The 27,978-nt window shown below is 49.7% G+C and overlaps 4 protein-coding genes across 5 annotated transcripts; 3 read left to right on the top strand and 1 right to left on the bottom strand.

Moving 5' to 3' along the window:
• Window positions 1-3,573: 3,573 nt before the first annotated feature.
• LOC120658582 (putative anthocyanidin reductase) lies at window positions 3,574-7,871 on the top strand. Of its 2 annotated transcripts, none has more exons than XM_039936848.1 (5): window positions 3,574-3,903; window positions 3,995-4,164; window positions 5,988-6,207; window positions 6,336-6,521; window positions 7,460-7,871. In XM_039936848.1, exons 1-5 carry the CDS (start codon window positions 3,765-3,767, stop codon window positions 7,597-7,599), a joined length of 855 nt encoding a protein of 284 aa, XP_039792782.1. In that variant the 5' UTR covers window positions 3,574-3,764; the 3' UTR covers window positions 7,600-7,871. The 2 variants fall into 2 exon arrangements, with proteins under 2 accessions (XP_039792782.1, XP_039792781.1); XM_039936847.1 differs by lacking the exon at window positions 7,460-7,871 and adding an exon at window positions 6,846-7,192 and having other exon boundaries at window positions 3,578-3,903; window positions 5,940-6,207; window positions 6,336-6,724.
• Window positions 7,872-9,299: 1,428 nt separating this feature from the next.
• Window positions 9,300-13,382, bottom strand: LOC120658618 (PLASMODESMATA CALLOSE-BINDING PROTEIN 3-like). The gene is made up of 4 exons (XM_039936889.1): window positions 13,021-13,382; window positions 12,029-12,262; window positions 10,622-10,655; window positions 9,300-10,067 (listed from the first exon to the last, which is right to left on the bottom strand). The coding sequence occupies exons 1-4, from the start codon at window positions 13,076-13,078 to the stop codon at window positions 9,803-9,805; spliced, it is 591 nt and encodes a 196-aa protein (XP_039792823.1). The 5' UTR covers window positions 13,079-13,382; the 3' UTR covers window positions 9,300-9,802.
• Window positions 13,383-16,506: 3,124 nt separating this feature from the next.
• Window positions 16,507-19,071, top strand: LOC120662915 (protein PELPK1-like). Its single transcript, XM_039941964.1, has 2 exons — window positions 16,507-16,922; window positions 18,473-19,071. The coding sequence occupies exons 1-2, from the start codon at window positions 16,583-16,585 to the stop codon at window positions 18,892-18,894; spliced, it is 762 nt and encodes a 253-aa protein (XP_039797898.1). The 5' UTR covers window positions 16,507-16,582; the 3' UTR covers window positions 18,895-19,071.
• A 1,929-nt stretch (window positions 19,072-21,000) lies between these two features.
• LOC120662914 (protein PELPK1-like) lies at window positions 21,001-27,202 on the top strand. Its single transcript, XM_039941963.1, has 2 exons — window positions 21,001-21,634; window positions 26,090-27,202. The coding sequence occupies exons 1-2, from the start codon at window positions 21,050-21,052 to the stop codon at window positions 26,990-26,992; spliced, it is 1,488 nt and encodes a 495-aa protein (XP_039797897.1). The 5' UTR covers window positions 21,001-21,049; the 3' UTR covers window positions 26,993-27,202.
• Window positions 27,203-27,978: the final 776 nt, after the last annotated feature.

Below are 27,978 nucleotides of genomic sequence, written 5' to 3'. Positions count from 1 at the left end.
ACCCGCTCCTCCGCCTCAACCCGCACGACTGCGTCCCCTTCATGGAGATGCTGTTCGTCGACGGCTCGGCCGGGAGCCGCACTGCCGCAGGATGGGCGTTGTAACAGACCAACTCGTGGTTGTTGGGCCGAAATTGGTCGCGTGCTAGTGCTGGGAGCACCACTCTGCAACAGGGCAAGCTAAATCGCATAGCGACGGCAGTCCAGTTGGCCAGCCGGCCGCGATGGCATCCCGCCGGCCCGGGTTCGATCCCCTAGCGGGGTGAATTTCGTGGCCGGGGACGGCGCAGCTGCGCGTCCACAGGTCAATTTTTTAACAGGGCAAGCTAAGACTTACCTGGATCAAAAGATAGATAAGCGAGACGAATGAATTTTATGGGGATGAAATTACTCTCACATCTCATGAAACTCTCTCTCTTCTTTTTTCTCACTAGTAAAATGTACGTGCGGCACACACGTATTTTACAAAAATAGTAAACACGTATTTCATTGCTAATCCAGGCATGTTACCAGAGCTTGGTTCAGAACCATTATAGCAAAATAGAAAATCTCAGAACAGAATAAATAAATAAATTATATGCATGCCGTATATGTAGGAATGCTGAAATACACAAGCTTCCTTATACCACGACATTTCTTGAGAATATGAAGCATTGTTGGCGTAAAAATGTACTTATACCCCATACATGTCTCTCGTAGCCTTATTTTACTGTCTGCAAGAGAAGAGAGAACCAAACCGTAAAAAGCATAGCCTTTCCATCTCTCTTTTCTTAAAAAACAAAGATTTGATTTTCGATTGTGTGCAGCTAGCACATGTTATTGCTAGCTTAATGGGTCGGCGCACACCTTTGGAATTTTGATAGCAAGGATCAGATCGTCGACTTTGTTGTACCGCTTCATGAGTGCCGATGCTCAGGCTCTGTCACGATCCAAAGCCGCCAAGGATGGCGTGCCTCCTCAAACCGTTGGCAGGCAGGGTCATAGCGAAACCTGAACCAACTGAGCTCTTTGAGCTTTGGGGCAGCGATGCGAACGTCCTAGGACACGTGAAGCGACAGCGTCTGCAGCTCTGGGGCGGCCACCTCGAGCCGGCCTCGAATCATGCCGCTTATGACGTAGAGCTTCTCCAGCGATTCGGAGCGTACGAAGAGGCTTCGAGCTTCATCCCTGAGGAAGATCTCCACCAGGACGAGCTTCTTCAAGCGCGGGCAGCCGGAGCCGTCCACCGGAGCCTCCCATATCCACAGGGCGGCCAGCGCCGTGAACGCGCCGCCGGCAGGCGGCTGCGGCGGCCGGCGGGAACCTCCGGGTGTGGCTCATCACGTGGTGGAACAAGATGGATGTAGCCCCGGCGCACACGGGGATCGGCTGATCCGTGGCCATGATGGTCTGCGCGCGGTGCATCGCGGCTTCGATCTCAGCGGCGCACGGCGGCGTTGACGGCCGGCTCTTTTCCTCTCCTCGGATTCAATCTTGCTACGGTGCCTTCGATGGCGATGCCGATGCGGAGAAGGTGCAGAGCGAGATCTGCACCAGGGCACGCGCCCATGACGACGAGTCCGACCACATCTCACATGATCTCGTTGTCTCTTCTTGGTCCGTCCCTCGTGTCTCTGTGCGTATGCGGATTGGACACCGCTCCGCTGCCTGAGCGTATGCGGGTATACGAGCGGGTAAGCTAATTTTCTCGGTAAGAAAAAACTTTAATATTTGGCACAAACATTCCCTAACTCGCGGTTTCTATGGGTCTCCATCCTCTCCCCCTATCTCAGATCTGACAGGTGGGTCCAGCGTAAAGGGTACCACGGACCCAATTTGGGTGAGAAAAGTTTTCAATTGTTTTCGATCTTTATAGTATAGATAAATACCTGTCACATCAGTAAAATTAAATGCTTTATGCTAGTATCCGATTTTTGGGAGGAATTCCACTTAATAGCAACCATCCTTCCGGGATGCCTCTCTCCATCCCTCATCGGAGGGATGCCACCCTAACAGCACAAAGAATCTCTAGTGGAATACTAGAGTCCTATGAATCATTCATTTAATACTATAATACTGGAATGCATAGAACTATCCCTCCATCTCTCGAACTGAGCTATCCGGTCCCTATCGTATGAACGAGGGGTGCCCATCCATCCCTGTTTCACCTCCCGGACAGGTATGGAAATTCATTGAAATACCTAGAATCGCCATGGAGTGGAACGGAGGTAAAGACATGACCAATACTCTGGGTTGTGTCTTTATCGGAGAGGAACGGATTTTCATTTCAGAAAAATGAAACTACTCTTACATCACATCTCAGGAAACTCTTCCTTCTCTTTACTATTCATTCTCTTTCTTCATAAATATCCTGCCACATCAGTAAAATTAAATACCATAAAACTCTACTGAGACTGGCCTAAATCAGCTTAAATGCTGACCCTGAGGAAGCTATTAATTACTGTTGCAATTGTTTGCGCAAAATGAGGATAAAAACTTAAGAGAGTTTTTTTTAAACCATCTCATCTGGGAACAACTTTAGAATCTGTTCATACATGCATGCACACCCACCCTTAGACCAACAAACTGCGTCCATCTTAAGATCACCGGAACACTCCATAGGCGACAGGTGCGTCGCAATCCTTTTGTGGCTCCACACGTGAGAGGTTGCAGAGTTTAACTGGGGAAAACCCCTGCGAGAAACACCAGTATCGAATCTAGATTTCGAACACTAGCGGGCATGCTGCACACCAGCAACGCTACCAACCGAGCCAGTGCTCGTTCTAAAAATGTAAGAGAATTAATTAGTAGGTGTGTCAATTCAGATGCTTATATGCGCGCTGCCGACCAACAGTGCCCACGGAAGACATTTTCTTAAAACGCTGACCATATAAAATGGGTCCAATCTGATCGATCTGGCGGGCACTAGAAAAATATGATGTACTCCGTATCCAGCAGAGGAGTAGTCGTCTCAAAAAGTCAAGATCGCGTACCAGGTCCTCTAGTTTAGCCTCGTCGTTGCGTGATGTATACAGCGTCCAAAAAAAATCCTGCTGCTAGCATCAAATGGCCACTCAATTTCCAAGCCCCATGATGTGAGGACAGAGAAGAGTGCGCCTCACGGGCGGCGGCTACCACATATCTCGGGACGTCCCGGTCGTGCCTTATTCGTCCAATGATCCGCTAGCAAATGACGCCCACCCGTCGCTGCCGAAGGTGATGAGCAAGGAGATCGTCCGATCGAGCCTCGTTACCGATGCATGACGACTCTCTCGTCTCTACAGAGTATTATAAGCTGCACTACGAGAAAATCTTGTATGTATGAAGTATTAAATAAAATTTATTTATAATTTTTTTTCACGGATAGTTGTAATTTTTCGTGGCGAATCTAATGATAGTAATTAATTCGGAGTTGCTGACAGTAACAGTACAATAATTATTTTTTAATCATGCGGTCAAAGGTTTTATTAGTTCGCCTCGCGAAGTAGCGCAAAATTTTATAAACTAATTTTATTTAATACCTCTAATTAATAGTTAAAATTAGATACAGTAACTAGCTAACGCACGCTACTAAACCAAACAGTGGAGGAGAGGAGCAGTGGTCCTATTGGACTGCGAGGACGACACGAGCCGCGGGCGGGTGGCTACTGGACCAGGCATGGCCAGCGTGATATTTTGCGGCGTTCCACCTGCCGGAGACAGGATCAAAGGCGAGTCTGCCGTTCGCGCGAGTCTGTTGCTCGAGCCACCACGAAGGTGGAGGAAGGCATATTGAAGAACGAAGGGATGCAAGAGGAGGGGGCTGAGAAGAAGATGAGGAGCACGGTGGTGTGCGTCACCGGCGGCGCCGGCTACATCGGGAGCTGGCTCGTCAGGAAGCTCCTAGGCAGAGGCTGCGTCGTCCACGCCACCCTGACGAACCTCGGTACGTGCGGCGATCGAACCCCTGATCTCCGATCGACCTTTCACTGTTCATTTACCGACGACGAGCACATCAGCTGATGAATTGATGGCAGAGGACGACAAGAAGGCCGGGCTGCTGCGGGCGCTCCCCGGCGCGGCGGAGCGGCTGCGGCTGTTCCAGGCGGACATGTACGACGCCGACACCTTCGAGCCGGCCATCGCGGGGTGCGAGTTCGTCTTCCTCGTCGCCACGCCGCTGGTGCACGACCCCACCAGCACCAAGGTACGCTAGCCGGCCGCCGGTCCTGTTTCGTCAGTGTGTTTCGGGAAAAACTATATTTCGGTGAGTAATTCTCGATCACAAAAATAATAAAAAAAACTATGTCTCGGAGCTGTGATCATGAAGCGCCCGAATCGACCATTTCCAAAAAAAAAGAGAGAGAAGGTTTTGGGAGTTTGTTTTAAGCATTGTTAGAGTTTAATATCTCAAAGAGTTCCATATCTCTCTTCCCCCTTCTTTGAATTTTTGGAAAAAAGAAAAAAAAACACTCGCTAATAGTTTTCTATCTAACTTCCCCATCTACTAGCAATTGGTAAATCGTATGTGTGTTCATAGGGGTAAGTGTGCGTGCATATTGTGGGCGTCAATTGTACTGTGTAATTAGCAAATTGATCTGCGTATGCGCACGCTCCCGACCTCCCAATCTGAACTCCGCACCGTCGCGCGTCTTCTTCCCGCGATTGTCTGGCGTCCTCTCCCTATCCTCGAGGTCGCGCAGCTTGCGGAGCTCCGACAGGTCGTGGTCCCCGGTGCCGGCCTCCGCGCCTCCGTCCTCCGACGGGTCGCTGCGTGGTGGCTTGGCCGGCCTCCACGCGCGCCGCCTCCTCCGGCGGAAGGTGAGGGTCGCTGTGCGCCGCCGGCCGCGTCGTCGCCATGGCCTCCTGGGTCCGCCTGCTCGAGGTGTCTCGGCTCTGGCTCAGTCCAGCGATGTTGCGGCTGCAAGCAGACCAGCGATGCTGTGGCGGCACGCAGACCAGCGAGAGTAGCGGCCCGTATCAGCGGGGTATGGAGGTCCCTGCTAACGAGGCACGCATGTCAGCAGAGGCAGGCCAGCGGGCAAGGCGGCTGCTGTGGCAGCTGGGTGCTCGGGGTAGCCAGCACGAGGAGCAGTGGTGCCGTCTGCACAGGAGCAGTGGCGGTCGGCGGGGTGGCAGGCGTGGGAAGCAGCGGCGGCACGGCCTCGCAGGGAGCGACGGTGGCGCGGCCTGCGCGGAGAGGCAGCGGCATGGCCTGTGTGGAAGCAGCCGCAGGCGCCGAGAACTAGCAGGCGCACAACATGATGCTTTGACACCATGCTTGTGTTGCGCTCGCCGCCAAGGTCGAGGAGACGGGCATGTGCTTCCTCACCGCACGCCGGCGCCAGGAATAAGCGGTTGGGGGAGGCACTGTGGGTCCAGAATTTTTTTATTATTGGGGAGAAAAAATGGGAAATTTTTGGAGATGGATATTTTTTCCTTTTTCATAACTACTTAGGGAGTTGGCAAACAACAAGTTTAAAGATGCTCCTTTTAGTCACCAAATACACATGTGTGTGATCAGTGACGCCGTCAGCATCTTGACATGAACAGCCTACCAGGGGCGGATGCACACCCCGGGCCACCCGGGCCATGGCCCGGGGTTCGGCCCAATTTTTTTTCATTTTGCAGTAGCTTCTACTCCTGGATTTGGATCAATTGCTGAAGAAGGACTTAGATCAATTGCTGAAGAAGAATAAATATATTACTTCGCGATGACGCTTTTTTATGTTATCTATCTTTCCGTTTATATTTTCATATATTTTTTGAACTGTGAGTTTGTGGACGTCTATATTTAAAACTCGGCCCGGGGTTCGACTCAATCCTGGTTCCGCCACTGCAGCCTACCATCAGATTACGATTGATCGGTAGATTTGCTTACGATCTTATTAACTAAATTCCACGAACTTAACGAACTTCCTAGATTTTTGTCGACTAATAAAGTGCGCCGTGGACAATCTGCGTCACTGCACGATAATCCAGCTGCAGGGTTTAATCAATCTGCATATGCACATGGTCTTGCATGCGCAGTACAAGAACACGACGGAGGCGACGGTGGACGCGGCGCGCATCATCCTGCGGCAGTGCGAGCGCTCCGGCACGGTGAGGCGCGTCATCTACACGGCCTCGGTCACGGCCGCCTCGCCGCTGAGGGAGGGCGGCGGCGGGTACAAGGACTTCATCAACGAATCCTGCTGGACGCCGCACGCCGCTCGACCTCCCCTACGGGTTCAGCAACGTCCACCTGGACGTAAGCCCTTTATTTCCCTGTATCAATCATCTATCTCATGGCCCAACCGATTCATATATATATATATATATATAGCTCGCTAGCAATGGTGATCGATCAACGACTCATCAAATAATTAAACCACACAGGCATACGTGTGGTCCAAGACGCTGTCGGAGAAGGAGCTGCTGCGCTACAACGACGACGAGTCCTCCCGCCGGGCGTTCGAGGTGGTCTCGCTGGTGTGCGCGCTCGTCGGCGGCGACACCATCCAGCCGCACCTTTGGAGCAGCATCCCGGTGATGGTGGCGCCGCTGACGGGCCACGCCGCCCACCACAACTCCCTGCTCTTCATGCAGGCGCTGCTGGGCTCCGTGCCGCTGGCGCACATGGAGGACGTCTGCGAGGCGCACGCCTTCTGCATGGACTAGCCGGCCATGGCCGGCCGCTTCCTCTGCGCCGCCGGGTACCCCAACATGCGCGACATCCTCGACCGCTTCGCCGCCAGGTTCCCCGACATCAAGATACGGCTCCAACAGTACGTCGCGACATGATCATCTATCCCTTCAGATTGTTCTTGATCTTAGCTTCTTTGGTGGATTTGAGTGCATGATTAGTGATGGTTGATCTATTCTCGCGTGGTGGTCTGCCGCGTGCAGGGTGACAGGGGAGGGGGTGAGGGTGCGAGCTGACACCAGCAAGCTTGAGGACCTGGGGTTCAGGTACAGGTATGGCGTGGAGGAGACGCTGGACGGCAGCGTCGAGTGCGCCAAGAGGTTGGGGGAGCTCTAGGCGTTACTACGTTTACATGCTTGTGCAGATGCGTGCCAGTTCGGACTCGATTGCAGCTATTATTGCAGCTATTATCTCACGGCATGGTGTGTTTCAGTGTGTTGTATCCTTCGTGCGTGAATTTCCATCGACGACTCCTTGTCCCAAATCCTAATTTCTTTTCCCATGCCATTTTAAACCCACTTCTTATTGAGTTGAAACTCAGTACAGAAAAGACCATGTCAAAAATAAAACAGAGCGCGTGGTTCTAGTTCCCCGTCAAAAAAGAAAAAGAAATTTCCAAGAAAAAAGAACAAAAAGAATTTGAGATCCCGATACAGATTGCACATTTTGTTGGGCCGGTCCTTCAAAGTAGGCAGACTAGCCCAGCCCAGCGGCCCAGCCTGCTAAACAGCTCCCGAGGCCGAGCAGTTCGCCTTCGCTCCGCGCAGCCCCACCCCCAACATTCTCGTGACGCCCTGCGGCGCGCGCGCGGCGGCACCGCGGCACCCGAATTCTCGCCGGGCTGCACAGCACCTCCCCCATGCCGCACGCATGATTGCCTGCCTTCCCGCTCTTGCCGCTCCTGGCGCCTGCTTTCCTCCTGCTCTGCGCGCCATTACTACCCCGTGCCCGCGGTAACTCGCCTGATCGCCTCGCCTGGCCCCCGTCAGGTACGCGCCAATCATGCCGCTCGCTGCGCGACGCCATGTGCGTCTGCACGGATCCAGCACCCAAGCCGGAAGAGGCGAGGGAGATCATCCATGGCGCGTCGGGCCATCGGCACGCCACGCCCGGCGGCGGCCACACGATCGAGTGCGTCGCTTTGCGCAGCCGGGCGGCCTGACCGCGCTGCGCCATTCATCATCATGCCCGTCACGCACGCAGCTCGGAATTTTTTTTTACTTTAATCTTTTTTAATCTAATATTTTAATAATAGCCTGTCCAGATCTAAATTTCTAAGAACTAGCTCTTTTGGTCGCGTCAAGTCTCGTGGCGCGACTCCCTGAAGGGTCACAACATATGCTTCGGCGCGACCGAGCTGCCACGCTGGTAGCGCGTGTGCCAGCGGGCCTGACGTGGCAAGGTTGAGTCGCGTCACATGCTTTGGCGCGACTCAATCGCGCCATGCGTCGTGGCGCGACTCAGCCTAATACAGGCCCACCCGGCTAGCCTCCTCTTCCTACTCCCATTTTTTTTTCCTCCACTACCCACTCGACCCGACCTCCATGGTGTCGCCCCTCCCTCTCCCCCTCTAGATCCACTCTATCCTTCACCCGATTCGAAGGGGAAACAAAGGAAAACTGATCCTTAAGGTAACTCCTCCATTCTAACCGATTGATTTTCCTCCATTTCGTGGATTTTTAGGGTTTGAGTTGGTTAGAGGGGGTTAGAATGGAGGAGTTACCTTCAAAGATCAGTTTCCCTTTGTTTCCCCTTCGAATCGGGTGGAGGATGGAGTGGATCTAGAGGGGGAGAGGGAGAGACGGCGCCATGGAGGTCAGGTCGATTGGGGAGTGGAGGAAAAAAGAATGGGAGGAGGAGGAAGAGGAGGCTGGCCGGGTGGGCCTGTATTAGGCCGAGTCGCGTCACGGTGCATGGCGCGACTCAGTCGCGCCAAAGCATGTGGCGCGACTCAGTCTTGCTACATCAGGCCCGTTGGCACACGCGTGCCGTGTTTGCCAGCGTGGCAGCTCAGTCGCGCCGAACCATGTGGCGTGACCCTTCAAGGAGTCGCGTCACGGGGCTTGGCGCGATCAAAAAGGCTAGTTCTTGAAAATTTAGATCCGGACAAACTATTATTGATTAAAAATGATTAAAATAAAAAAAATTCCGCAGCTCGGATGATTAGATTAGATCAGGCCTCGCTGGATCCGGGACGCCTCTCGTACGGCAAGCACTGCTGTCTGCTCGGCCGTGGGGTCGTCAGCGACTTACAAGCTTGCGATTGCAAGTGTGCGCCTCCACCTACACCCAGCATCTATCGCGAATCTGTGCTTCAAGCAAGGCAACAACTAGCAACGCGGTGACCGGTGACAGAGCAAGGGGGATTGGGGAGCCCCACCCGAGCCGGATGAACCTGACGCGCCAAGCCACCTAACGGTAACATGTTGGACTTGCGTTGCCGCCATGTTCTGAACTTCTGATAACAAGGCCCAACGGCGACGACAATGGAAGCACCATGCTTTCTTTCTCGAGACTACGGGGGTAAGAGTCTGGAGAGCTGTGAGCCTTTGTATCAAGAATCGATCGAAAAACATCAAATGTTCTGGAGATCACATGGTTCTAATGTAAGAACTCGCTTGCTTCCTCCTTTTAAATGACATAGCAATGCTCCTGCATTTTACTTAAAAAAATTACTCTCAATTTTTTTTGCAGGTTTAAGAGGCACAGCAGGCCATGAGCCAGCCACCGACAGGGCGATAGGGGTGCAGCTTGATGACATGCAAGTTGATGAAAAGCACACCATGGCATTGTCCCAGCAGCATTCTCTTGCAACCAGCCTCTAGCTAACCTACTGGCTTCCCTACATTTACATGATTAATAACAGAAATAAAAGGTAGACAATCGTCCTTGCATGACAGAGACAGCCATCCCACCAAATTACAGAGCACGCAGAAGAACATGGTGTGGTCACACAGAAACAAAACGACACCCCACCCATGAATCCCCATCGGCACCAAACACCTAGCAGCCGCTAGTGGAGTTTCGGACAGGATGCATTAGGTTTCTCTTCCTTTCTCCATGGATCATCAGAGCATTCCTGAAGCAAGCTTACCAAAAGGGTGGTGTACTTTCTACTAGCTGCTAGTAGGAGTAGGGACTTGTCTCTAGGGATCAAATGTCATGCGAATGCGATGGCGGGGAAGAGCATGGTGAGGACGGCGACCAGACCAGCCCTTGGGAGCAAGCCCGCCGCTGCAGTGTCCATGCCGGCGCCGGTGCCTGCTGGTCCTAAACCGAACCCAGTGCCAGTGGTTCCAGTAGTACTGCCGGTTCCCATGCCAGTGCCGGTGGTGCCGGTGGTGCCGGCACCGGGCGTGAAGGTTCCTGTTCCTGGGGTTCCTCCCATTGTGCCTCCAGTAGTCGGGGTCATTGTTCCAACAGCGCTGTATAAGGCAATGCTATTAATTTTTTTTGGTAATATTGATTCAAGTGTATGCTGAATGTTCTGCAGTCCCTAATACAATCATCTGGACCATCGATTAGCTGTCTTTTATGCTGCTACCTGCTAATTGAACCTACTGCTGCAGACAAACTGTTCATCATGCAGAATTGTAAAAATAAAAAAAAGATCTCTAACATGGAATTATAGAAGCATAAAAAAGATAACAATGACCATGAAGAAGTATGGTGCATACATCCAAACATATAATTGCAAATCTGGGAATGAATTCATGGTCTCGTTCTCAGGTATGCATGTTGAATGTTCCTGTAGTGCAACTGATGATGTCTAAATTCCAGTTCCTTACTCCGGTATTTACTACATTACAAAAGATCTGATTCAAGATGATGCATAGGTTTCATGGGGTACCAGTTCCCAAAATGCACAATTTCGAAATATTTACTCCGGTATGAAATACTCAACAAGTCCTTAGTGGCAGTAGTAAGTAACTTCATGGATCATGGTATACAGTTAATTTAAGTGAAGTTCACAATGTACCTTGCACTTGTTGGGAAAGAGCAGCCAGAAGAACCTGAAAGTGATAGGACATAAAGGTCGTATAAGATACAAGCAAGATTACGATTGAGGTCTTAAAAAAAAAGATTCTGATTCAGTGATAAAATGGCTAGTGCACCAGGCAGAAGAAAAAAGCAATAGAACATAAACAGCATGTAATGCACTGGAATCTGTCTTTTGAATGAACAAAAACAATGATAATGGAAAAAACAAAACTGTCTTCATCATACTGCAATTTATTACCTTCCTTTTGCAGAGAAGAAAAAATAAATGCACTTTCATGCCAGCACACACCAAGAATATAAAGCGCCATGCAATAGCTTTGGGTTTTGCAAAAAAAAAAGAGCCTATTTTGCTATTTTAGTTAAGCTAGTCCACATCAACAGCCTAGCCCAGTACCTGTACAGAACCTGATTCCCTGAAGTTTGGCCAATACACTAACTGATAACTAAAAAAAAACTGATAACTAAATGAATTATGTGCCAAAATGATCAGATTCACAATCTTCCATGTCAAACGCTGAGTTCCGGTGGCACAAGCACACAGTTTTAGGAAACCTTTAACAAACTTTAGAGATGCAATGTTAGACGACATGAATATTGACCTCGGTATCATGCTGATTCCTGCCAGCACGCCAAACAAATAAAGCACAATGCAGCAGCTTTGGACTTTGCAAAATTTACCTGTAATTATTTACAAGGTTCGATAATACTATTTTAGTTAAGCTAGTCCACATCAATAGCCTAATCTGTACATGTCCAGAACCTGATTCCCTGAAGCTTGGCCAATACACCAGGGCAGCTTTTACTCACACTAACTGATAATCAAATGTACCAAAATGATCAGATTCACAGTCGCAACCTTCCATGGAAAAAATTAGGGTGTGTTTAGTTGGTGAAATTTTTTGGGTTTGGCTACTGTAGCACTTTCGTTTTTATTTGGTAGTTAGTGTCTAATCTTGGACTAATTAGGCTCAAAAGGTGCATCTCATCATTTACAGTTAAATTGTGCAATTGGTTATTTTTTTAAACTACATTTAATGCTTCATGCATGTGTCCAAAAATTCGATGTGACGGGAAATCTTAAAAAATTTTGGGAAGTAAACAGGGCCTTAAAGAGTTTAGGACTTTAGGTGGCACAAGCCCATAAGTTCGGAAAACGTTTAACAATCTTTAGAGATGCAATGCAACAGAAAACGAATGTGTGTTCCGCTAACCGTGCCGCCCGCTTTCTTCTTGCCGTTTCTAAATGGGCAAGAGACCAACCACTAGCGTTGCAATTTGTAACGCATGTCATGCAGATGCTGCTACTCAATCAGAGAATCACAAGTTCACAACCAGTTGATAGTGAACCTGAACGCAAGGGTAATCTAAACGTGAGGGCCATTACTTGGGTCGCTGGTGGTGAGAGTGGCGGTGCCGGTGAAGTCGCAGGTGGCGCCCTTGGCCTTGTTGTTCTGGTAGTAGCTGTTGGCCGCCCAGGAGCAGTGCGCGGGGACGTTGTTGGGGTTGTAGCACGGCCCGTTCTCATGGATGGAGTTGCAGTCCGCCCCCGCGCCGCAGGCGTAGTCGATGGTCTTCTGCAGCGCGGCCTGCGGCGCATCCTGCCTGCACACGCACCATTCTACACAAGAACATGGCAAAAAAAAAAGAATTACTAGAGATTAGAGGAAAGCTTTGGGCATTACAGGATGGATGACCAGCAGAGCAGGCCAGGGGGAATGTGACGAAAGGCAGCAGATGGAGTGAGGTTTGCATACAAAGGAAGGAAGAAGAGCACGCCACTTTTGCAACGGAAATCTTATCTTTTCGTGTAAGTTTTGGGCTGCATGTCAGTTAAACAAAAGCAGAAAAGGTGGAGGAACCGAAGCACTTTTGGGGGCGAGTCCAATCTGCATGAGTAAATGAGAAGAAATTTCTCCTCTCCCCTGCTCTGTTCTTGAATGAATCTCATCGAAACCGGCGGGGGGGGGGGGGGGGGGGGGGTTGGAGATGCTGAAATGGTATGCAGCGGATGACTACCGCGGCTTGAAAAATTGTAATGGAAAAAAAAACAGTACATCTCAGGTGCATCATCTGGTTCGTCCACAGAAACAAGAAAAAAATGTGAAAACTTTTTTATCGTTCCAAAAACAAGAATACACGACAACAAGCGGAAGAACCAGAACTGTGGAGGGTCCTACATTTTAGAACACAGAGAACAGTAGAAAGAAGAACTTGAGGTGATTCGGGCGAACATAGCCAGCGAGAACCCCCAGGTTTCCACACAACAAGCTCCCCAAACAAAGAGAAAAGAAGCGTCCGCAAGCATTGTGGAAGTCAAAGCTTACAAAATCTGAGAGAGAAGAGGAGAGAAAGGTTAGAAAACGAAAGGGGGCTCACGTGACGCGGCGAGGGTGGAGGAGAGCAGAAGCAGCACCGCCACCACCAGCGCCTTCATGGTCCGCCGCTACCGAAGCTCGCCCGGCCGAGGAACGCCCCTGTCCCTGTGAGCACGCGAGAGACCTCCAGGGAGGGAGGGATAGAGATGGGGCAGCTGCGCTCGGCTTCGGCTCACCTCAGCTGCTTGTTCCTCTTCTAGAGAGAGAGAGAACAGAGAAGAAGAAGAGGTGCGGCAGAGTGTGGGAGAGGAGTGTGTCTGTGCGTGTGCAGTGGCAGCGGCTGGCGGGGTCACTCCGTGTCAGGACAGGACAAGAGCGGCGGTAGGAGGAGCACGCGTGCTTCCGCTTCGGTGCATTTGATCTGGCACGGCACGGGCGCCTACCGATTCCAATTTTATTTCCGCGTCGTCGCCGTCCTCGTTTTTTTGAAAGATTTCGCCTTCCTCGTTTGCCTACGCGCATCGGCGACGGTTACGACCTCTCTCGGAGACTGCGCTCGCGGCCTCGCACCCACCACCACCGCTGCTTTGCGGGCTTTTGCAGGTTCCGGCTCCATCCGCCGCAAGCGTATTCGTGTGGAATTTCCTCTCCTGACGGTGGCAGTTGATTCTTGCAACTTTGCAAAAAGATTTGATTCTTGGTGCAGGATTTTGTATGCTTTTCTCCGGGGGATTTTAATTTTCGAAATGTACAGTGGGTGGGGATGTAGAATCTGGTTTTTAGCGTCTTCACTCTCTCTCTCTCTTTGAGGTCAGCACTGCATTTGTCGGTATTTCCTTTGTTTTTTTTTTCTTGAGGAGTTGATTGCGTAGTAACGGGACTGAAATAAATTGGTTATTGATGGAGGCTGAAAATCCGTGGGTGTATTGATGCTCGTAAAAATTCAGATGCACCTTGCGGCCTGCATTTCTCTCTGGACGTTCTTGGCGACATTCTTTCTGACCTTGACACACGTAAACGCTATTGACTATGCATGTAGTGTACTAGTACTACACAGTTGGGACGGTCTCACCAAACATCTTAAACTGTAGTGTATGACAGGAGATGGATTTACCACTAATGAGCCGATGGACAGCTCTACTCTCTCCTGACTCCTGAGCACGAGAAACTACCGTACGGCTGATGGGGCACATTATTTTGGTTGGTGGGCTGGTGGCGCCGACGCTGTCAGAGCCAAACGGACGGAGAGACGGAGACGGACACTCCACTTCACACTGCAGTACTGCACTGGTGTTAGTGTGTGTGCGCGCGCCTGTGTGGCCGGACTGGCCGTAGCCCATACAGTTGGGTTGGACACGGGCCTTGTTTGGATAGGTTAGAAAACTAGCACGCACGCATCTCGAAAAAAAAATCTTGCATGCATGAAGCACTAAATGAAGTCTATTTGTAAAATTTTTTTAGGGATGAGTGTAATTTTTCGCGACGAATCTAATAGCGGTAATTAATCGATGATTTGCTACAGTGATACTACAGTAACCGTGCTCTAATCGCGCGGTCAAAGACCTCATTAGATTCTTCAGGGTCACTAGCGCGGGGTTCTGAAGTTGTTTTTGTAAACTGACTTTGTTTGACATCATAATTAGCGGTAAAAAATTATTACTATTCACTAACGCTATAATTGGAGCACAAACCAAATAAGGCCACTGGCCGGCATCTCTCTCTGGTTGGTGCCTTCGTGGGCAACTCCGGCCGGCCTACGCCCAGATCGGACATGAGTCAAAAGGGAGGCTGTCCGCAGCCGCCTTGGCATGGCTGCGCGCGGTCACCACCGTGCGTATGCCTGAGTGCCTGACCAAACTTTCGCTGCTCATTACCGCCCGCACGCGGGCGGTTATGAGGTGTCGAGGTTGGTACGAGTTTGCCGTAGCGTGGGTGCCGGCATTCATCCACTCTGCGCTGCTACGCGGGTAATTGCAACTGCACAGGACCAAACTGAATCGCTCTTGCTCCTGAATTATCGCGGTTGCTGCGCGTGACCGTTTCCTCACACCAGCACCTGTGCTTCTTCAGGCCGGAATCCGCCCTCGCCTGGCAGAGAAACGCTGTCTGGTCGAGGAGGTTGGGGGCTTGGGGCTGGGCCAATTGATATGTTTTTCATGATCGGGGTGCGGTTTTTGGCCTGACATTGTGCGTTATTATTGAAAGCTGAATAAGAAATTGCTGCTTTGGACCCGACATGATGAGATGGCTGTAGGGAGCAGGTTGGGCTCGGCTCTTCTCTGAGGCCTGTCTGGAAATGTATATTTTTGCGAAGGAAAAGAGGACATGGGTTTCTTTGAGACAGTTCAACAAATTTAAAGTTGCATATATAAGTCATAGACAGTTTTTGTCATTATGAGAAGAAATTTAGGACTTAAGTGTAACGCTCTAGGCTCTAGCCTACCAACGACTGAGAACATCTCTCAACAGTAAGAGAAAAAGAGGGTAAAGAGAAAATAGAGAAATACTAATGCACCGGTGATCATGGTTTTTACGGTGGTATGCGATGTGTAGCGAGTCACTATCGCCCAGCCGCCTAGGCGGGCTAAGGCGATGCCTTAGCCCAGAAGCGTCTTGTCACCTAGGCGACACCATAAGAACTATACCGGTGATGGGTGACATGGCATAGTATCAGTCGAAATTGTCTTTGAAACTGACAAAAAAAGTATTTGAAATTGTCCAAGGATGGAAAACAAATGATTTTGATAGCTTGAGTGCCAAAGAATTGGCTTTGGTTAATATCTATTATCTTTTTATTCGGCCAACAAACGGGGCCTCCACGTTCGCTCTCAAGACCTAGAAATTCCCACGTTAATCGGAGAAAAATAGAAAAATAAAAATTACCCACAATTGTCATTATGATAAAATTAGCCCAAAATACCCCTGTGCCTAATTAAAAATCACCCACCAATGCCATTATAAAAAATTAAATATAAAATACCATTTAGCTAACAACAATTAATTAATTAAAATAAAACAAAACTAACAATAATTATATGCATAATATTATTAAATCTCAACAAATCAAATTGTTATTATAGGTAGATCATATTTGAATTGTTTTAACCGACAATAAGATATAATTTACGATAATGAACAGAGTGATGCATGGTAAAAAATAGTATAATCTTTAAGTAAAGATAAAATGACATGCGAGTTTTTGAATTTTCAATAGTAGCCGCGCAAATGCGCAGGCTATACACCTAGTTCTTTTAAAAATACACAAACAAGCGAAAGATCTATTAGGATTAAGGATTAATACTAACAAGAAATTTAGCATAGGTTGATTCTGGGCGAACTGCCCATATTTGGTTGGTGCTCCGTGTAGACATGCCATTTCCAGTACCCTGTTAACCGGTGGCCTAACAGCAGTTTTCTCAACCAAATCGTCCGGCTAGGATGCAGATGACCAACCAATTGGCCACTCCGGCAGCTAAGCTGCGAGCCAGCCACACGCGCGACACTGCACGAGCAAAGCAAACCCATAGGGCTATAAGTACGGCTCCTCACATTATCATCCATCCCCACAGGCCACAGAACACCTAGCGTCCTAGCTCAAACTCTGATCACACGAGTCATCGAGTATGGCCTCGAGAACCGCCGCCGTGCCCTCCCTCGCTCTCCTCCTCGCGCTGCTCCTCTCGTGCGCCGTCACGATGAGCAGCGCGGCGCGGAGGCTGGAGGAAGAAGCTGCGCCCAAGGAGGAGGAGCCGGAGTTCCCGCCGCACCTGAGCGTACCGGAGCTGCCGGTGCCGGAGCACGAGCTGCCCCCGCTGCCCAAGGTCGAGCTGCCCCCGCTCCCGGAGGCGCATCTGCCGCCCAAACCGGAGCTGCCGCCGCTCCCGAAGGTCGAGCTGCCGCCCAAGCCCGAGCTGCCCGCCATTCCCGAGTTCCACTTCCCGGAGCCGGAGGCGGCTAAGCCATGAGCCCAGGATGATGCAGCACGATCAGGGCTGCACCCTACACAGGCCTACAGCATAATATTTATGCCCCAGCCACTTGCTACTCCGCTGGTTTCTGTTGTTGTGAAGTGTCACTTGTGGCGTGTCCCCTCGTACGTACCTGTACGGCATGGTGTGTTGCCTCGTGTGTTCTTGCAATGGTTCTTGTATCCTTGCGTGGTTTCCATTTCTCTCAGCGCGCGTACTTCGTGTGTATATAGCTTTGTTGATTACATGTACATCATGGATTCACGCCTACAAATAAATAAATAAATTGATTTGCACAACACAATATCTATATACTCCATCCTGAAATGTAAGCTAGTTTGCTTTGTTCAATGTTAAAGTAGTCTAAATTTGACTAAATTTGTAGAAAAGAGTAATGATATTATGAATGTCAAATGAGAATAATTAGATTCATTATGAAATATATTTTCATAATTTACTTATTTGATGTGTTAGATCTTAATATTCTTTTATATAAATTTGGTCAAACGACTTAGACAACATTAACTTAGGACAAAAGAAAATAGCTTCTTATATAGCCACATGCTATTCTACATCTTAGGTGTAGCAGTTTATTGTACACCAATATCTAAAATGAGCAGAATTACTGAACAAAATTTCAATAGTTTAGTAATCGACGAGCAATTACCAAATATTGTTCAGTAACTTGGTAAATTTAGTTCAGTATTTTGGTGATTATTTTTGCCATGTAGTCATGTTGCACTTGCACCATACATCGTGCACGATCAGTTTTGCCGTATTGTGCATTTGTGATACTGAATCCCTAATGTGCTCGATTCATCAGACACCACTAGATTGAACCAGGGTTAAATTTATCGGTAAGGAAAAAATGTGTTTATCAGATTTCTTGAAAATTTATCAGGCTTACCATTTTTCTTTTGGGCAAAGTTTAGAAAAAAAATTCTTCAAACTATACACAAAATAATCAAAATTATCTCCAAATAATCTAACAAGAAAAATAAGAAATCAGAATGCATAGAAATGAGAAGACATATGGACCAGGATGAAGAGGATGGGCACGAATTCGAAATCACCAAAAACTTTTGACAAACCGGCTACCACCGATAAATGGGATTATCGGGTTTCTCTCTTTTTTCGCTGAGAAATATTTCCCTGGATTGAACACATGAAAGACGAAAGAGAGCGGTGGCCACCTTTCAGGAGTTCAGGACTGAAACAAGACAGCTCCTCTGTTCTCTAATACGCCTCAGATTAGCTGGGTTCTTAACTCAGTGCCCTGCCGATGCAGCTGTACCCTCCTCCGCCTACACAGTTGGTGCTCCGGCAGACATGCTGCTTCCTCTGAACCGGTGGCCTAACAACCGTGCGAGCTCCGTGCTCGTACATGTCCCCGCGCACGACATGCACTCTGCACTCACCAGGCAGGTGCGATCCTTTCTCAACCAAATCGCCCGGCGAGCCTTGCAGATGACCAACCGAAGTCCTCGAGCGCCGGGCGCAGCTGCGACACGCGGCGCAACGCCTCTGCGAGCGATGGGCTATAAGTACCGCGTGGCTGCTCGTCGCCTCTTCCATCGATCTCCTACTGTGCTCTCGCGTACCCAAGCTACAGCTCACAAGTCGCACGAGCTTCCCGGTCCAGTATGGCGTCGAGAGCCGGCGTCTCTACTGCCCTCGTACTCCTCGCGCTGCTGCTCACGTGCGCCGCCATGAGCAGCGCGGCGCGGAGGCTGGAGGAGGAGGAGGAGGCGCCCAAGGAGGAAGAGGAGTTCCCGCCGCACCTGCCCGTGCCGGAGCTGCCGGTTCCAAAGCATGAGCTGCCTCCGTTCCCGGAGGTGCACCTGCCGCCGTTCCCCGAGGTCGACCTGCCGCCGAAGCCCGAGCTGCCGGAGGTGGAGCTGCCGCCTAAGCCCGAGATCCCCGCCGTTCCCGAGTTCCACTTCCCAGAGCCTGAGGCTAAGCCATGATTGCGGTTGCGAATCGGTCATGTGTGTGTGCGCGCCAATTCTGTCCGTGTGTGCTTGCTACTTGTGATGTCCACAGGTCCGTGTACCGATGCCGTGATGCGTGGTGAGACCGTGAGAGTCCTTGTGTGTTTATCAATAAAAGGATGATATATCGATGTTTTTTTCTCGATAAACAAATTCTTCAGTTTGTTCATAAGCTTTTCTGCAATTTGGACAATCTGCGAAGAACTAGAACCCCTCAGGTAGTCAGATTGTCGAGAAAGGACAAAGGAGTTGTCTTTCTGAGGGGTACGAAACTTCCATTACAAACGCCGTCATGGGCCCACAGTTGTCCTCGACATACGGCTCCTGTTCTTTCTACCGTATGGGCCTAGATATCACTCCCATGGGCCATAACGCAGTCATCCCTGGGCCCAACTGTTAAAAGGCCTTGTTCTCGTCGTTTGGGCTTGCTTTTACCCGGCTCGTTGCATCAACCCCAAGCTTGGGCGGATGCCCCGGCGGAGCAGATCCTGCTCTTCAACATGGGGCAACGCCTGAACCTTGCGAAGCGCTCCCTCCCAGGCGGCGTCCGTTCCATGGTGACTCCCTGCGCGGTCAGGCTCGCTCCTAGGTGCGTTTCCGCGTCCGCCGCCGGCCGCCGTGGCTCAGGCGTACACATCACTTGTTCACGCCGCCGTGGAGCGCCTCTCGCGGTTCGCCGCATCCTCTCTTCCTCCTATGGCCACGGCCAATGCATTTGGATGGCTGCTGACTCTGAAATTTTCTATCTACGCATGAGCTGCTCATCTGTGGGATTGCAGAGGAATTGCAAGCATGGCACTTGATGACCTGAATGCAAAACCTTAGCCCAAGCAATACACGTATCTAAGCAATCCACCTGAGATGCACTCGCTGATCTCGACGCCGAGAACCCAGGATACATTCGAAGTTGAACGTTTGAGATAAGGATTGAACTTGCAAATTTGAACTTGTCGAATTCACAAGTAGTCGAATCCTTATAACTTTGTACAAGAAATTCTTAACTTTCTACTCAATTTCACTAGGGAGAAAATTCTGTTGTTTAGTGAAGTGATACTACGCCTATGTAGGACAGTACCATGGATCGTTACTACTCATCAAAAGAATGCAATTGATAAGAGATATGATTAAGATAGAGAGAAACACGTCATATGGAGAGATAAGAAGATCGAGAGAAATAATTCAGAAGAGCGGTGCTAAGAATAAGAGAGTAGAAATTCGCTTTTGTTTCTTTCTTGCTCTTGTTTGAGAGTGCGGCAAAAGAACAACTTTTGTACTAGGCAAACACAATCCCAAGAGTTTGTTTAGAATGGAGGATTTCAAAAATGAACTTCACACGATTTTACTACTCAATGAAATCTCTTCGTTCCAACTTTCAATTCTGTTCTCACACTCGATCGCACGCCAAAGGCCGGCCGTTCAGGATCACGGTTGCCGGAGGCGCTGCCACTCCATGCGCATTTGCTCGCCCAGGCAAGAACGTCATGTCCGTCCGAATCATCTCCGCCGTAACGACTTTTGAGCTCGGCCAGCAGCCGGCCGCGCCCAAGGCCACGGCAGCGGGCGGCGTTGGCGCGTCGGAATCCCACGGCCACGGCCTATCTCACCGCCGCGTGACCCACCTCTTACTCTTCTTCCCACGCCGCGCGAGTCTCCCCGCGCACCTCATGCTACCGCGACCCTGTGGGCTGTGGCGCCGCCGGGCCGGGCCGCCGCACGGCGCCAGTCGCTTTCCGTTCCGGCGAGGGGGCTCGATCAGTTCGGCGCCGGGTAGGCGCGCCCGCGGTTCGCATCGTCACGTCGTGCAGGGGCGGCAAGCAACCCACCCCGGCGTACGCCGATGTGGCGACCTCTCGCCCGATCCGTCGACAACCCCCATTAATACCAGGAGAGGAATCGTACGTCCTCGCCCAGGCAGCCGTATCGATCACAGAAGCGAAATGAAGCTGGGACGGCTGAAACGTCAAGGCTCTCTGGCCATTGGCCAAGCAGAAACGCGCTCGGGCGAAGAAGGGGACGGCACCGACACCGACACCGGCGGCGCCAGTGAGCTCGCTCCTCGCCTATAAATACCACGGCTCGCCTCCCATTCTCTGCATCCAGCACACACAGTTGAGTTGATCGATAAGGCGCCATGGCTTCTTCCACGACCACCCTGTCCTTTGTCTTCGTCCTGGCCTTGCTGCTCTCATGCGGTGGCGTCAGCAACGCGGCGCGGCGGATGCAGGAGCTCCCGAAGCCCGACGTGGCGCCGCTGCCCAAGCCTGAGGACCCGATGCCTGAGCCGCTGCCGGTGCCCCCACAGCCCCTGCCCAAGCCCGAGGAGCCGAAGCCGGAGCCGCTGCCGGTACCACCACAGCCCCTGCCCAAGCCTGAGCCACTTCCCGTGCCACCACAGCCCCTGCCCAAGCCTGAGCCCCTGCCCGTGCCACCACAACCCCTGCCGAAGCCTGAGCCGCTTCCTGTGCCACCACAGCCCTTGCCCAAGCCTGAGCCCCTGCCCATGCCACCACAGCCCCTGCCCAAGCCTGAGCCACTTCCTGTGCCACCACAGCCCTTGCCCAAACCTGAGCCGTTGCCGGTGCCACCACAGCCCCTGCCCGTGCCACCACAGCCGAAGCCTGAGCCCCTGCCCGTGCCACCACAGCCGAAGCCTGAGCCGTTGCCCGTGCCACCGCAGCCCCTGCCCCAACCGGAGCTGCCGGTGCCGCCGAAGCCATGATCGATGAGCCATGGCAACTTTACAGGCGCATATTATTGACACGGCGCTCCAGTGATTATTTTCTATTGTATTTTGCTCATTCGTGTGACCATGCGTGATGCTTTCACCGATTTGTTTAGCAAGTGTATCAGATTTGCAGTGTGGAACGGTGTGCATTGCCATGCCATCTCATCTGATCCGGCCGTGATCTATGTATTCTGGCTGAGATCCATGTGTATAAATAAATAAATGGATTCGTTTGTACATGTGCCTACTTCTGTCTCACCATTCAACTCGACGTCTCGACCCACGAGTTATGAAGAAACGGATTCCAATTTTCAGTGAAGCCATAGACGAATGAATTTCCGTATGCATCACATAGGTTCCTTGAATGTTTGGGAAAAAAGTATTTCATAGGTTCTCTTTGTTTTATGTTTAGATGTCATGTTTCGTGAAAATTAGAGGTGCAAATTGGTGACACTTAGGTGCACATCCAACTCTCATTAGTTCAAAATTTTGTACTAATTTTTCAAAATGAAATCTGATTTTGGAAAAGTAGTCCAAAATTTTGAACTAAAAAGAGTTGGAGGTGCACCTAAGGGTCACTAATTGACACCCCTAGTGAAAATTACTGGGGTCTTTGCAGCTGTTGCATAAACAGGCGGATCAAACTCCATTGAGGCAATTTACTGTGGTCAGTTTTTTTCTTATACCGACAATTAGGTAGACTGCTCTCTGTAGTAAGATGTCACTGTGGTTTTAGCTCGAGCAAGGTTCTAGTATTTTTTGTCATCTAAAAATGTGATGGTATGAGTTCTCCAACTCTTTATATTAGAGCCCTATTCATGAATCTTACTATTACTAATTGGAGGCTCCTTAGGAGCCTCCACATGAAGCCACCTAGGATCCTAGGTGGACACTCTGAAAAAAATAGAGAAATCATATAAATTCTCACAAAAATCAGAAACAGACATCCATCAAACCAACAACTCTAATCTAATTATAATAACCATAGAATTTATTATCTTTCCTAATAAACTACCACCTGTGCCATTATAAAAATAGAATAAAGTACCCCCTAAGGATATATCTAAATTACCCACATTTACCATTATAAAAAAAATCTAAAGTAACCCCTAATCTTTGTGTAAATTACCCACCTATGACATTATAAAAATAATACAAACCCCCCCTAAATTTGCATATAAATTATCCAATTATGTCATTGTTATTACAAGTTAAATTACTCATAAATTTGAATTTAAATTATATAATTATAACAATATATTAAAGTGCACCAATATAAAATTCTAAATTACTATTTCTATCATTATTAATATATTATTTATATAAAAATTACTACCCATGATATATGTCACCATATATTCATGTATGATGGAAGAGATAAAAATACCAATTCACAAACAAATAGTTCAACTAAACATATATTGAATACATATGGATGTGTGATACAAAATGAAATCTATTGTAACTCGATAATGATAAATATATGTTTTAGAGTATGTGTTAAAATATTTAATAGATGAAAAGGGTGTGAGATATATTATTATAATTATTGACCTCATTCTTATATTAATTGTAATTAGCCCATAAGAGAGCACGGGTTGATAGACTAGTAGTCTTTAATTACTCTATGAACTAATAAATTGACACCAAACTTACAAAAAAAAATCAAAAGAGTTGGCTATTAAGCTCTTGTAATGCTATATTCTATCCAAGAGTTAATTCTCTAACTACAGTCACAAAAGAGATAGAGTTGTAAAATACCATCATAGACTGACTCCAACAGCGCGAGGCAGAAGTATTTTTGCCTCGCGCTCGCCACTGTGCACGCTCGGTACATCCTCCAACAGAAGAGGCACCGCGCGATGCATTTTGCCAATGGAGGAGAGAGGGGATGCAAAAATACATCCCCTCTCTCCTCGAATGCATTTGGCGATGAGGGCGGCGCGGGGCGAACCGGCGCGGCGCGAGGCCGGCGCGGGAGCCCCTTCCTCGGCCCCGTACGGCGGCGGGCATGGGCGGCCGGCGGAGGAGCCCCTTCAACCGCCCCGGACGGCGGTGTGTCCGGGTGGCGGAGGACACCCCGGACGGCGGCGATGCCCGGCTGGCAGAGGAGAAGGCGGCGGCGGACCAGAGGAGGAGGTTGGGGGGGGGGGGGCTCGCACGCCGGCTGCGCCTTTGCGCGCTCCTTGGCCATCCTGCGCGCGGGGCTCCCCGCCCGGTGGGTCGCGCCGGACGAGGCGGGCGCGCGCCGGCCCGTCGTCGGGGAGTCCGACTGCCGGCCCGACCACTCGCCGGGGTCCCGCCTGCTCAGCATGCCCGCCTAGCCTCCGGCGGGCGCGACCCCCTCCTCACCTACAGCTCTTCCTCCTCTCCGGCGGAGCTACTGCCTCCCCCCTCCTCGTCGTCTTCCTCGCAGCCGGAGCAAGGGAGGCTTGGCGCGGGGCTGGCCGGCGCCCCTTCTTGCCATTGTTGAACCAGATCCGGGAGGCGAGCGCGGCGGAGGAGTGCCGGTGGAAGGCCGTGCAGCCGTGCGGCCCATGGCCCGTGGCCACCGGCGGGAGGGAGGGGAGGGGGCGACGTCGGCGGTAGCTGGAGGGGAGGGAAGGGGTGGCGCACTGGCGGCGGGAGTAGAGTAGAGGGGTGGCGCACTGGCGGCAGGAGGAGGGGAGGAGGCGGCGCCGCCTCCGCGTCGGCCGTGCGGCCGCGGCCCGCAGCCACCGGCTGGAGGGAGGGGAGGGGGTGATTTTTTGCATCCGCGCTGTTGGAAAGTCGATTTTTTGCGTGCGCGAGGCAAACACAGTAGGCTACGCAAACTACCGAATGCCTCTCTTATTTTGCTTTCTCTTGTTGGACTCAGTCTAACAACGTGAGTTGCAGAATGACATCACAAAGTGTCTTTTGATTTGCAAGTACCATTCATTCATGTTTCCCATCCAAGACAACCATTAAAACCTTTTCTGGAGGGATTTTTTTTTGGAAATTTCAATAATAGTTCCCATATTATTCTTTCCTCTTTGCATGTGGATCATAACTAATTTGATTTTTTATTTAGGAAATATACTTTAACACCATTTTCAACTAGCTTATTATAATCTCATAGCAATATTTTAGGAGTTTCCGAGATTAGTCAATGGCTTATTTTATTTTTCTTGAGGTGATAACCCTTACCTAAAAGATGAGAACACGGGTAGCACTGATATTATAAAAGTTTCTCTATCGGAAAAGTTCTCAACGTCTGCTTGTGCAGGAAAACATGTTGTGAATGGTATTTTCAGAGGATGATGTCATGACGAATAAAAGGATATCTTTCAGAGCCACAGCGAGGTTACTTTTGGCCGGGCGGTTCACGGTTGTGTGCTACGTGCTCCAATGTTCAAGATGAGGGCATGAGGCCATGCCGACGGCCTATCAACCACAGCTAACCCAACATGCAAGAAACGGAAGCAAGCGTGTCTGCAGCTAGCAAATTCAAACAGTGTTAGACATGCGATCATTTTCAGCTCGATCTTGCATCCGTGTCAGCTGACATTTCTCTCTCGATCGCACACTGGTTCACCCATTGTCGACGTGGCAGTGTAACAGTGTTCGTCCTTGAGCCTTAAGATCGAGAACGAGCCTAGATATATCTCCATATTCACACCGGCCGTACTGCTCCGGTGACCTAACGCCTGAACGCTGCTACGCGAAAGCGTGCTCGACTCCATCACCAATCGTCTGAGCACTCAACCACCTCATTTCTAGGAGATCAACAGGGTCGTCAGTTGGACTTCAGCAACTCGATATCGGAAATGCATCAGAGACAAACTTCTAAAAGGATGACGAAAACGACCAGAACCTACTACCACGCGCAGCAGCTGAACTACCACGACTCCGTTTTATTGCCAGATGATCTGCAAGGATTTGTAGTATTCTCTGTACTTGACCATCTGAAGTAAATGCCATTTCAGTCAGAGAGATAAGCTAGTTGTTAACTCCTTTTCAGGTTTAATGTCCTGCTGTGTAGTACTACTGACTGCGTACGTTGCAAGTACCTGTCTTATTTTAGGGCCGTCGTCGTTTTCAACCCAATCTGGAACTACCAAAACCAATCGTTTCGCCAGCTTAGTTTTCACATGTGTCCTCTCTCCTCTGTACGTATCTCAGCTATCTGCTGTTCTTCACATCCACGGTATCACTTTGTGGTATAGATTCGGTAGCCTAACCACAGAAGATGTGCAGCACACTTGTTACCTATAGGCACTAACAGTAACAGTAACTAGTAGTAGGCTGTTCTAAAAAAAGTAACTATAGTAGGGTTGTGTAAAGATAAATAAATAAAGCAAGCATCCACCACCACCAACCAGCTCACTCATATTTCAGGGTATTCTCAACTGATTAAACCAGACACACATGTAGTAGAGATAACATTTTGGAAAAACTAAGTTGAGCAGATGACCTCGAGCCTAGAGGATTCAGGAGAGAAAAAAAATGCAGATGACCTACTGCTACCAGCAGGCACCAATGCCAAGACCAGAAGACTCCTGCTGCAAACACGCACACATGCAACTATGCATGCAGCAAGGCCTTCGTTTAGCAACTATAAATAGCGGGCTCCTCTTCCCTTCCAGCCATCACAGCATCACAACAAGAACTAGCTCACATCCTCTCACTAGTACACTGCGATCGCAGCTGAGAAAGCACGAGCCATCCGACATGGTTTCCAAGAAAACCATGTCCTCCCTCGCCTTCCTCGTGGCGCTGCTGCTCGCATGCAGCTCCATGAGCAGCGCGGCTCGGTACCTGGAGGAGACGAAGCCCGAGTACCCGCCGCACCCCGCCGTGCCGGAGATCCCCAAGCCGGAGCTGCCTCCGCACCCCACCGTGCCGGAGATCCCAAAGCCCGAGCTGCCTCCGCACCCTACCGTGCCAGAGCTCCCAAAGCCTGAGCTGCCACCCCACCCCACCGAGCCAGAGCACCCGAAGCCTGAGCTGCCGCCACACCCAACCCTGCCAGAGCTGCCCAAGCCTGAGCTGCCACCGCACCCCACCGTGCCGGAGCACCCAATACCGGAGCTGCCTCACCCTGTGCCAGAGGTTCCCAAGCCAGAGCTGCCACACCCCGCCGTGCCGGAGGTGCCGAAGCCTGAGCTCCCGCCTCACCCCGAGGTACCGGAGCTGCCGAAGCCGGAAACGCCTCACGTGCCGGAGGTGCCGAAGCCCGAGCTCCCGCCTCACCCCGAGGTACCGGAGCTGCCGAAGCCGGAAGCTCCTCACGTGCCGGAGGTGCCGAAGCATGAGCTCCCGCCCCTGCCGGAACCCGAGCTGCCGAAGCCGGAGAGCCACTACCCGGTGCCAGAGCCCAAGCCATGATCGAATGAATGAACTGCGCCCGTGTTGCTCCTCCAGCTAGTAATAATGCGTTCTGTTTCTGTACTTGGTGTGGATACGATGGAGTAGTAGGAGCGTGACGTTCAGTGTTGTACGTTGTGCTTGCTGCTTTGATTTGTCCGTTGATGATGTTACCTATGTATATGTATTGCCTTTGGCGTATATCATATATATACACGAATAATTTCATTACTTGTGCTGTATTGTCTCTAAAGTCTCTTACCTATTTAATCAATTAATCATCAGTGAATTCTCTCCAAATTAATTCTGCACAAGGCCTGCATATGTTGCTGCGGGATTATATGTACGCACCACAGGACAGCCTTGAATTTAGCACTGCTATGTGCTATATGAAGGAAAATACTTTATGTTTCCTACGCTATTTAATATTTATATTTATATTTATATTTATATTTATATTTGCTTGTCTTGATCAATTTAAGGGATCAATGTAGATTGATTGTCCTTCGCTCCAAATCCATTGTTCTTCGTTGCGCAACTGTTCCATTTTCCATAATCCTTACCAAGATTCATGCCATTGACGTTCATACTTCATAATGCACTATCGGTACAAACATAGAAGTCAAACTTGGTATCAATTTTTGGCCACTCCACTTCTTTTTATCAAAGCTCATAAAAATTAAAAATGTAAAGAATTTTATTTAAAAGTTATTATCTTGGTACCAAATAGATCCAGCTCTGATATAATGTCTCGACATATATATATACACACACACACACACATATATATATATATATATATATATATATATATATATATATATATATATATATTACAATACAGGCCGATTAATAAAACAAAGAACATTTTATCACCAATAATTACTAAATGATGCCCTGATGAACAAAATGCGAATGACATTATTAAAACAATTTCATTTTTCTAGAGCCCAAAATATATTTCTTTGACAATTCAAATCACCACACCAAACCCACATCTACCAGTA

This window comes from Panicum virgatum, chromosome 2N, assembly GCF_016808335.1.
Source record: "Panicum virgatum strain AP13 chromosome 2N, P.virgatum_v5, whole genome shotgun sequence".
Classification (NCBI taxonomy): Eukaryota; Viridiplantae; Streptophyta; class Magnoliopsida; order Poales; family Poaceae; genus Panicum; species Panicum virgatum.
The sequence above is the reverse complement of the archived record's forward strand: the minus strand, read 5'-3'. Positions and strand labels throughout refer to the sequence as shown.